The following is an 11,947-nucleotide window of genomic DNA, read 5'->3' as shown; positions in this document are numbered from 1 at the left end:
CCCCAGTGGACTCCTCCCTTCCCCCTGAAAGGTGATCCCTTTGCAGTGGTGAAAGGAGGGGCTGAGTGTAAGCTCTCAGCTCTTTGTAAGAGCTTGTAGGATTGATGGATTACCTTGTTAATGACTCTTATCTTACATAGCAAAGGTCAGCAAGGTTGTTTTTAAATCAACAGAGCAAAGAAACTTTTTAAAATTGATTTGCTATAGTTTTTTGCCAAGTGAGTGCTTGGAAGGGAACCTACACGAATTAGTCTCAACCTGTACAGTAGTTAAATCGTCAACAGGATTGTCTGGTTAGCTTGATACCCCAGAGCATTTCATCATCGTATACAAGAAGTGAACTGATAGCCAATAGCTGCATAGTGGCAATTGCTGTTAGAATAGTAATTGCTACTTTAATTACAAGGTATACAAAATAAGACTTAGCATAAATTCAGTTTAACAGAACCATGAGATTAAATGTTTGGTTTTTACCCTAAACAAAGCCAAATACTTTAATTTCACAGATACATTTACATTCCATACGAATTGCTTTTAGTACACAAGTCTTGAAGAATCTAAGCCTTAGCTAGTCCAATTACACCACAAGCTAGGCGGGCACCAGCATTGCCAGTTTTCAGACTCTCCTCATTTCCTCCTTGACCCAGATCATCCTCTTGCTCATGAACCTAAAAGAGATGGATAAACAGAATTAGCCAATTTGTTACATTAGCATAGCGGTCTCATCTGTTTCTAAATTTGGGGGTATTAAGCTCAACTTTGTCAAAGTTAAAAAGAATCCCTGCAGAAAAAGCAACATCCAAACATAGTTTGATACAAACGGAATATTAACCCCATAAGCATTTAGAAATTGTATCCTAGTCTGTGCTAAGACCTCACCAATTTAAGGTAAGCAGCTAACTTCAGTTCCTTGATACAAATGGGGCCAAGGCAGTATAAATGCTGAAATTCACAAGAAGGTCCTAGTAGTAGTTAAGAGATAAACAATACATCAGGAAAGGATGGTTTTTGTTCAGTGTGGTGACTACTGAATATCCCCACACCCTTCAACACTATGCAGTCACAGTCTGTGCACTCAGAAATCCATCTAACCAGTTGAGTTAACTTCCCTAACTACATAGCTCTGAGACAAACAGCTAAGTAGGAGAATCTGCACTTCTACTTGAAAAGAACCTATGCCTTCCAGAACATCTACAACAGGCAAGTCTTAGGCCATAGAATTTGTCAGCAGAAATATTTTCAGATCTCAATTACAAGTTCTAACGGCTGAAGTACAATTCAGTAGTTGCAATTCAAACGATATTTGGGACTATTAGCAGCTTATAAAACCATGTTAAAAGCACCTTAACACACCTCAATACCAAATAGTTCTTCACCTCATGAAATGTATACCAACACTCAAATCATATTCCATATTCAGAAGAAATCTGGGCTTCAAGATGCTTTGGCTCTACTTCTGTTGAAGCAAGTTTTTAAAGCAGGTATGAGGGGAATCAGAAGCAGCAACCCCAGTCCAAGCTCTCAGCACATACAAAGGCTTACAGTAGGAAATAACGCAGCAAACAGCTTCGCAAGTGAAATAGTCTCCTTGCTGCAATCATTAGTGCTTTTGCCCAGTAAATGCAGGGCATCAGCTCTCAAAAAAGCACTTACCACCATGGTGCGCCCAATAACGGAATGTGGTCCAGATAGTGAAATAACGTGGTCCTGTATTGACACTTTTGCTACACCTTTATCATCTGCAGTCAGATTTCCAAGATCCCCAACATGCCTGGAATATAAATTGATTCAGTCCATTTTACTAGCAGAATTTAACCTGTAATAATTACTACATGCAGTTTGTCAATATGCCCCATACCAAATACTTCCGTGCCAGTTACTTGTGAGCTGCAGTCAAGATAATCGAAGCCAGCTCAACCTGGATTTTCATTAGCCCAAAGCTTACCTTAATTTGTTCCATGGCATGGAGCATTTTATTTGTTCATCTTTAAAAAAAACTGCAATATTTTTAAAATCTACAAAAATAGTTCTAGTTGACTAGATCAGCAAGAGCAAGCTACTATTTGTAAAAAAAATCAAATAATTTTAAAACTGAACAAATGACTAGTTTCAATTATCCTGTTTTAGTCATTGCACTGCTGAGCTTTCATCATGATCAAAATACTGGAATTCTCCACTTATGCAATTTCAATAGCATCAGCTGTAAGTGTAACAGAGATGGATTTACATTTGTACAAAATTCCAGGATGTTCTGAAGAGTTTAGATTGGGTCCTATTTGTAATTTAGAGCTTCCATTAAAAAAACAGATGCTTTCATTGTAATTCAAACGTACACAAGTATTGATGCCTCTTCATTGTATAGCTGTATTTTGCTTGTTCAAGTAGTGTCTGTACTGATATTTTATTTTATGCAACAATGAATAAACAATATGCAACCATCTCCTGTTCTGTGTCTTTAAGGCAATGTCACACATATGACTAGAGGTTAACATTCTAGTTCAGTGTTTCTCAAACTGCGATCCATTAGGTGGATCGCAAGTCAATTTCAGGTGGGTCCCCATTCATTTCAATATTTTATTTTTAATATGTTAGATTTGATGCTCCCATGGTATGTGATTGCATTTGGGGAAATGTTACAGACCTGTACTTTCTAACAAACTACTATGTTTATTCTTTTAACAATGATAGTAAATGGGACTTACTCCTGGGTAAGTGTGGGTAGGATTGCAGCCTAGGATTGTTAAAAACTTTCCTGCTAGATGATGTCACTTCCGGTCATGACATCACTTCTGGTGGGTCTTGACAGATTCTCATTCTAAAACTTGGGACCCAGTGCTAAATGTGTGAGAACCACTGCTCTAGTTTGACAGTTTAACAGAACAGAATCCTTTCAAATGTTTTCCACACTAGCCCCCTCAAGGGCTCTGAGTATTTTTAATCTTTTACCTTTTGAACAAGCAATTGAAGTAGCTGTACTTGAATATTTACTATCAAGAGCCTTCTAATCACTACAGGAAGGTAAAACTTGACTGCTGCTCATAAGCCTCACTACCCCCACTAACTACAGAGTGGCAAATTTACTGAAGGAAGTACAACAGAGACAAGCACATTAACAGGATGAAGATCAATGTTTACATTTTGTTCTACAACTGCTAGATTACTATCAAGCAGGATGGTCTGCCGCTATCCCATTGGTGCAGCTTCTGGAGAGAGGGAGGGAAAGATCGACAGGAGGGAAAAAGATAGGTCTAGAATTCAGTGGTTCCCAAACTTTTTAACATAAGGACTCAACTAAAACAAAGTTTCACTTTACCAGCCACCTCAAGCCTTTGTGGCTATAATGATGATTGGGCAGCAGTGCTCTACCCCCCCCCCCCCCCAGTAGCAGGCTGTTTAACCTTTGATGCACATAGCCTAATCTACTCTGTAAATTTTTCAAACCACCAAAAACTGGGCTGTGACCCACTGGTGGGCCATGAACCCACAGTTTTGGAACTGCTGATCTAGATAACGATGACTCCATGTTGCTTATTGGGATAGAAGATGGACCTTGAATTTAGAGAATGAGAGCCACTGTGCTAGAAATTCTGTTAAAAGTTACACTCAGTAGAAAACAATTCCATACTCACCTCTCTGCATCCTTTGGCCCACCATGGTTTTTCCCTTCAGGATTGAAATGAGGGCCTGCACTGATACATCCTATAACAAATTACCCAAAGTCAGGCTTTTCTTCATATATGTCATACTATGCAAGTTAGTTATGGATGGTCCTAAGAACTTCACCTTACAGGTGTAATGTAATGTAAATCATTATATTAACACCCTTTCAAAAAATTCAAGATGGCCTAGTTGTAACCTATAGGACACTTACCTGTTTCCATTTGAAATCATCATCTGTTAAAAAATTACTGTCATAACAAAACTTTGTCTAGCCATTTAAAAACCAAAATGTTTTACCATGTTAGAATGCAGACCAAGTATACTTAACCAGATCAACTTCAGCCTTCCAGTTCCCTGTTTCCCTAAGAGCTCAGGGTCCAATCTCCACCACTGTCTTCCTGACAATTGACACCCCTACTGACTGGGGAAAGAGGCACTATTTAAAGTAGTGGCCCTCATATTTAGCAAGGATAAATTAACTTTTCCTCTTCACTCCAGCACAGTATCTTTTTCAGTGACTATTTGCTGACATTTCCTCTGCATGTTTTTTTAAACTGTGAGGTCTTTTGGAATAGGGAACTATTTAGTCAAGTAAACTGCTTTGTGAATTCTTCTGCTGAAATGCAATATTCGATCCTGAAATATATTTATTTTCACCTAGTAGCAAATCCTTTACACTCTTGAGATTATTGCATCTTGCATTCCTTACATTATTGGCAAAACAAACAGATATTAGCTGTCAGAGTGCCTATTAACTTATAAAAGAATGAACAAGAATGTTACCTTGTGTATTATCTCCAAATTCATGGACATGAAACCCATGTTTCCCTGGAGTCAAACCTTCAATACTTCCTGAAAGAACAACTGGCCCATCACCCTGAAACAGAAAGCACAAGAGCAAGTACGTTTTAGACAAATTTGTCAAAATTTTAGTTCTAAAATACAGAGCTACAACAGACTTTGTAGGCTGAATAAATGCTGTTTGGCTGATCAAGTTACTTTTCATATGCAGATATGAAAAGTAATTTGATCATCAAAGGACAACACTTTACAAGACTGACAACTCAGACCTAAAATGATTCCTCAATAAATAGAACACTGAAGCAGCATTTTGGCCTACTGCTCATCATGAACCTAGGAAAATCTTTTTTGCGGCTTGTATGACCTGACAACTGGTTTTGGTTCTTTCTTAGTTGTCACCACAGGATATCAAACATTTGAAGCAGCTAGCAGCTTAAAGTCCAGGACTACCAGTAGTTCAAATCCTTTAAGAATGCATTTCAAATTCTCCTTCAAGTACTAGATCCAAGAAGCAATGTTTAGTTTCATGCTGTGGTTGAATCCATGTTATTAGAACTCTTTCTTAAATGCATGTAGCAGAGAAGTATAATCATACTCATACATATAAACCTAATAAAATTATTCCAATTCAGTTATCTTACTGAAATCTTATGTACACAAAAATTGAATAGCAATTTATTCCAAAAGCCTGGTCATGTACACTGCCTTAATGGAACAAGAGCTTCCCAGCTGGAGCACTATACTATACTGAGCTGTACAAATTATTTATGATGAACACAGGAACCTGAGAAATATGGCAAAACTATGAAATTTTCAAATTTCTGAATAACCATTTAGAGGTATAGGTGATATGTTCATTAAATAATCTGAAGCAAATCTGCAAACTTAACACATTATTTTTTAACAAACTACTTGGGCTCAAAACAAATGTGCAAAAACCCACATGGAAATGGACATTTGCTATGAAATTACTGCATGCTTGAATGCTAAATCCATGTGGTTCGTCTTATCTGTGATACAACTGTGACCATTTTCCCATGGAATATCCAAGTATCATTTTTTATTCCATGAGTTCCAAAACTTCACATATGTGGGTTTTGAACATATGACAGGAAAACTCATGTGGTTTGATATCTGTGAGTTTTGAAGTAACTCCCAGTAGGGCTCTCTTTGGATGTCCTCCCATTTAAAGGGCACCTATCTCCCTTGCTTGTGGTAGGTATTAGAGACATGCACAAAAGCAGCCTTTGTTTGATCTTTGGCTCTCTGGTTGGGATCTTGGGGGTAGAGAGGTCGAGGGAAACCCTCACTCAGGACAGCAAACAGAGCTTCTCTCATCAGTGTTTCAACCCTCTTCCTGCTCAATGGAGAAAGTGCTATGGGTGGTGCTGTCTATATCACCCTATGCATGCCTACTCAGAAGCCCTATTGTGTTAAACAGCACTTACTCCCAGGAAATCAGGTACAATATAGGAATGCAGCCCAAGTCATGAGGAAGGAGGCTCACCATTTGTCCTGCAAGTTACCACTTGCATTGGTCTCCTTACTGAAAGTGCCTGCATTAAATACATGGCTTCCTCCCACTGAGGAAGGCCTCTCCAAGCAACACATTCAGTAACTCATTCCTATGCATATCCAATCATATAATTCAATATGATTGAATTATAATTATAATATAGTTCAATCATCCAATCCAATAATTCAGAAGTAAGTCCTACTGTGTTCAATGGGGCTTATTCCCAGGAAAGTGTGTATAGGTGTGTATACAGGAGGTCTGGTCTAGAGGGTAGAGCTGCCATTAAGCCCGAAGATTAAGCTGGCCTTGCCTTCTGCTAGAAGTGAATGATAACATCTGACGGTTGTCAGTTCAAGATCACTGGTAGCTTCCATGAGCAGCAAGACCTTGAGAAACTGAGGAGCTGAGCTGCTCTTCGGTGAGAGACATAAAGCTGACTCTTTAGAACCCCTGCTAATTGGGTAAGAGGCACTTTTTCAAGTGGGTGCTCCTCTTTTTAGCAGGGGGAGAGTAACTGGCCCACCTCACCCCAGCACTGTCTGTTCTAGTGGCTGTCTGCTGGTATTTATTTGCATCTTTTTAGATTGTGAGCCCTTTTGGGACAGGGAGCCATTTAGTTATTTGATTTTTCTCTGTAAACCGCTTTGTGAACTTTTAGTTGAAAAGCGGTATATAAATACTGTTGATTGATTGCTTGATTGATTGACTCTGCTGTCTTGTGAGAGAAGGAGCTGTTTGTCAGCGTGGAAGGCAACATGGCCAGCATGATTACCAGACTGTAGTAAGATCCATCTGGAATGTTGTTTGTTCTTGAAAGACAGAATTTCTGTTTATTGAAAAAAAACACCCTTGGAGTTTAGAGAAAGCCAGCCTATGTGAAGTCGCCTTGGAGTCAAAGGAGCAATCCAATGACCAAAGATAGGCGGTATATAAATCCCAGTTATTACTTCTTGCATATCACAGCTGCCAGTTCTTTACTTGGACTTGGTATTAATTACTAGTCTGGCCCCACCCAGGGGCCTAGTCACTGTAATGTATTTACATATAATGTGTGCTAAACCAAGCAGAGTAGCTTTTTGAAATTGACCAATAGTAATTTTGTCAATATTTAGATGTTTTAAATGCAGTTCAAGTGTTTTTGGGACTGCACCCAGTGTACCAGTCACAACTGGGAAAACCACTGCTGGTATGTGCCATAATCTAGAGATTTCAATTTTTAAATCCTGATATTTACTAATTTGTTCATGCTCTTTTTCATCAATCCTGCTATGTCAATAATGGTCACTTAATTTATTACTGTAATATCTGGTGTATTATGCGCCAAAATCAGTTTGTATTCAAAATTCCCACAAGATCTTGACTTTCTTGTTTTGGTTTATGCTCCCATCAATTATTGTTTCAATGTTGTAATTTATGCATAAATTCCAATGGATCATTTGAGCTACTGTATTATGTCTAGATTTATATTCAGTCTGTGCAATCTTCTCGCAGGAACTAAATATATGGTCAAATGTTTCTTTGGCTTCTTTGCACAATCTGCATATTGCATTGTTTGATGATTTTTCAATTCTGGCCTTCATTGCATTTGTTCGAACAGCCTGCTCTTGGGCTGCTAATATTAATGATTCTGTTTCTTTCTTTAAGGTTCCAGATGTTAACCATAGCCAGGTTTTTTCATTATCTATTTTGTCTTTGATCTTTTTCCATATATTGACCATGTACTGTTTTATTGTGCCAGCTTGCAGTACCTGTACTTATAGCATTTTCTTATACTCCTGTTTAGTTTGCTTAACTTTTAGTAAGTTCCTATTCATTACTTCCACAAGTGCTTGTTCCTGACTCTCAGTTGTTGTTATAATAATAGTAGTAATAATAATTACTATTACCACCACCACCACCCACAATTACATTTTGTACTGAGATCTCTGTCTGGTTTTCTGAGTGTGGGTGTGACAGGTGGCTGGCTTGAATGACCATCCTAACATGCCTAGTTAGGGGTACGAGATCCTTTGCTCATTTGCTTGAAAACCCCAAGGAGTGACAAGCAGCTTGCTCCCATATTAGTATGTTGGTAGAGTTAACAAACACATGAATTCTGCTGTCACTAGCAAGTGTAGGATGTTTACTGCCCATAGATGGACAAACCCTCAGCTGGAACCTCCCACCCCTTCTAGCTAGCAAGTGCTGCTGGGATACATGCAGACACAGGAGGCCTGCCAAAGGAGGATTAGCAGCATGGGAGGAGGGACTAGCATGGCTTTTGCCATGAAGAAGCCTCCAGATTGGACCGAATGTATGGTTGCAAATCCCACATGGGTTGAAACTCAGAGATGTAATGCAAGGATTTATTTTCCAAAGGAATAATGGCACATACTATAAAGACCTAGGTGTACAGTTATGCAACTATTCGGCAGTGCCTGGAGTTACACATAATCACTTGGCTGAGGGGGATGTGTTTACAATAGCACTGCAGTATAAACTGGAACCACCAGTTCCATATACTGTACCGCTCTACTACATGCAACTCTACTTAGAATGGCATATCTTAAGAGGAGGTTAAAAAATACAGTTGCCTTAGAACAGCCATTTTCAACCACTGTGCCGTGGCACACAGGTGTGCAGCAAGAGTGATTTGTTAGTAGGGCCACTGGGGGGTGTGAAACCCTTCTGTCAATGTGGTGTGTCTTGTCAATTGTCAAAAAACTGGTGGTGTGCTTCGACAATTTGAGCACCTTGTCAGTGTGCTGTGAGATGGAAAAGGTTGATAATCACTGCCCTAGAGAACGTAGGGCAAGATATCTATCCAATTATTAACAGCTTTCTAACCTAGAACTCCCATACAATAAAACTCAATCATCAAATCCAACAAAATCAGTACAGTATCTATTAAAAAAGCATTAAGAGCATTTTAGAGGGATGAATGTAGATATAGTACTACCAATGTGAACTAATTACAGAGACAAAAGCTGGGTGAATGAACCACTACACTGCTACTATGAATAGAAAATATTTACTCTAAGAATATTAAGTTTCCAGAGATGGTGCTTTAAATATTCCCCAAACTCTGGAAAGTCTGCACTGACATAAAATGCCTGTTTCAAAAGCTACTGAATTAGCACAGTCACAATGCCATTTAATCTAAACATAAGATTATGTTTCATCATAATCTAAATGATGGAACATAAGGTTCAATCTAATCTAAACCTTATGTTCCATCATAAATCCTTTGCTCACCCCATCTTATCCTTCCCTTTAAAACAGTAGTTGTAGCCAGAAAGAGTACTGGTGCCAATAAGGTGCTGGTCAAAAACAGTTACATAAGATTACTAATCAAGCCATTTGCAGCTCTGCAAGTGCAAAGTATGAAAACCAGCCCCTCTGTTCTTTTGAGATAGGGATGACTGCTAAGCAAGCAACTGCATTTCCTAAACATGCTCATTCCTGATATTATAGTAATATCCTTCCAGTCACTCTCTTTATTCTAATACTGCATATACATTTATCTCTGACTTATGCATGATAACCAGACATATTTAGGAATAAACTTTACTGAGCCTATAGGGTCTACTTCTAAGTACTGTACACATGCACACAACTGGGCTGTAAAACCTGTTTGTCAAAGGTATTAGCAGCAAAACTCACTCCCCTTAAGAGTCCCTCTCCAGCAGCAATGACTCAGCAAGTTTCCTTTCTTTGTGGAGAAGAGAAAAATAGGTTTGCAGCACACTCCCCTTTTAAAGGGGACACAACCAAAGCAACTGGAGACAAGATCTTAGGGAAGATGTTCTCTCTCCTGTCAAGACTCCCTGACAGAAAAAGTGAAACAGAGAACTCCAAAGCACCCAGGTACTGATTTTACTGAACTTACTAGGAAAGAGCATGGTTGTGTTTTTCAGAGTCCTACACAGAGAGGGAAGAGGTTACATGAGGAGGGATCACTCCTTGCATATGAAACACCAGCTGGGCCAGGCTTTGGTCTAGAATTAGAAAGAACCAGTTCCTCTTCCCCAGATGCAACCAGATTATTGCTTATGAGAAATATCAATCGATTTAGACCTTGCCCTTTTTTGCACATGCTGAAGTTCAGTCAACAGTGAGCAGCCACTGCATAACCAATTACAGCCCCTCCCACTATCTAGGAATCTAGATAGATTGAAAAGAGAGCAGGAGGTTGCTGCAGTACTAGTACACAGCTACAGAATGGTGGCTGTTAACATAAGAAGAGCCCTGCTGGATCAGGCCAAAGCTGGATACTAGTCCAGCTTCCAGTATCTCACAGGGGCCCACCAGATGCCTCAGGCAGCACAGAAGGCAACAAAAGACCTGAAACTTGTTGCCACTCTCCCTTGCATCTGGCATTCAGAGACAGACTATTTCTGAAACCTAGAGGTTGCATGCAGTCTTCATGGCTTGTAATTTGTGATAGACTTTTCCTCCAGACATTTGTCCAGACTCCTTTTAAAGGCATCTAGGCCAGATGCCACTCCCACAGCCTGTGGCAAGAAGTTCCACAGATGTGAGATTGACTTTTCTTCCAGAAATCTGCCCAATCCCCTTTTGAAGGTGTAGAGGCAAGGTGCCATTCCCACACAAGTTCCACAGATTTGTGACTGACTTTTCCTTTCAGACGTATGGTCAACCCCGTTTTCAAGGCATCAAGGCCAGATGCCAGCTCCACATCCAGTGGCAAGGAGTTCCACAGACTTGTGATGGACTTTTCTTCCAGAAATCTGCCCAATCCCCTTTTAAAGGTGCTGAAGCCAGGTGCCAGCCCCACATCCTGTGGCAAGGAGTTCCACAGGCTAATCACATGCTGGGTAAATAAATATCTTCTTTGGTGTATTCTAACTGTCCTGACACTCTATTTTAGTGGCTGTTCCCCAGATGACTTAGAGCCCAATCCTAGGCATGCCTACTCAGAAGTAAGTCCCATTAGAGTCAATGGGGCTTACTCCTAGGAAAGTGTGGATAGGACTGGGCTGTTAGGTGGGAATAAAGCAAGAACTGCGTGCATGCGCGCACACTTTACTAGCGAGAAAGCCCTACAGAAGCCAGCGTGGGTCCTGCTTTGCAGTAAAGGCGCGTACCAGCGGGCAGCCAAGGCTCTACACGTGCCACTAAGCAACGGTTTGTGGGGCTTGCATGAGCCCCCCGCCCCCCACCCCAGGGGCAAGCCAAGCAGAGCCCCGAGCGGCGCCTGCAGCTGCAGCCCTCTGCGCAGCGCGGCCCCAGCTGAGCGGCCCCCTCCACGCCGAGGGTCTACCTCTTCCCACCCCCGCCCCGAAACCCCGAGCGCCGGGCCTTGCCTTCTGCTCGAAGTGAACGACGCCCTTCACAGGGCTGTCCCCCCTCAGGACACACACAGCTTTCAGCGCCGCCATGTTCCTGCCTCGCCAGCCGCCTTCTCTCCTATGCAGCGCGTGCGCGACTGGCCTCAAAACCTCGCCGCCACAACTTTATAGCCTCCGGTTGTCACGCTCCGCCCAATCAGCGCGCTCGGCTCCGTTTTACGCCCGCCTTTGCGAGGCGAGACCGCCAACCGCAGGGCCGGGCTTTGAAGCTTTGCTCCGATCGGAACGGGGAACGCGCACAAGGCGGTCTCCGCCCCTCTTCAGAGCCAATACGAGCCCGAGCGCCTTCTCCGCCGGCGCTCCCCCTGGGGAGTATGTTGCCGCGGGGGAGGGGCGTTGCCTTGGCTCCTGCACTGCAGCCCGCTCAGCTACTCTGGGAGCCTGAACGTAGCAGCCAGGGCTGAAGGGAGGCAGCTCCCTTGCAGGGCCCTGTGGCAGGGGAGGCTCTGCCCCCCCATCTCCCTGCTCCTGGGTGCTTGGGCATCTGCCACAGTAGTGGTGCTTTTTGAAGGGCCTGGTGGGGAGGCTCTGCCTTTTCAGCCACTGTATGTCTCTGCGCTTGGGTGCCTCCCATGGTGGTGGTGCTTCTCAAAGGACCCCTGCAGGGAGGCACTGCCTC

The 11,947-nt window shown here is 41.8% G+C and overlaps 1 protein-coding gene across 1 annotated transcript; it reads right to left on the bottom strand.

Moving 5' to 3' along the window:
* Positions 1–352: 352 nt before the first annotated feature.
* On the bottom strand, positions 353–11,418 carry SOD1 (superoxide dismutase 1). Its single transcript, XM_066621816.1, has 5 exons — positions 11,284–11,418; positions 4,444–4,537; positions 3,630–3,699; positions 1,654–1,771; positions 353–668 (listed from the first exon to the last, which is right to left on the bottom strand). The coding sequence occupies exons 1-5, from the start codon at positions 11,356–11,358 to the stop codon at positions 558–560; spliced, it is 468 nt and encodes a 155-aa protein (XP_066477913.1). The 5' UTR covers positions 11,359–11,418; the 3' UTR covers positions 353–557.
* Positions 11,419–11,947: the final 529 nt, after the last annotated feature.

Source organism: Tiliqua scincoides, chromosome 3, assembly GCF_035046505.1.
Source record: "Tiliqua scincoides isolate rTilSci1 chromosome 3, rTilSci1.hap2, whole genome shotgun sequence".
Taxonomy (NCBI): Eukaryota; Metazoa; Chordata; class Lepidosauria; order Squamata; family Scincidae; genus Tiliqua; species Tiliqua scincoides.
This window is presented reverse-complemented; position numbering and strand designations above follow the sequence as displayed.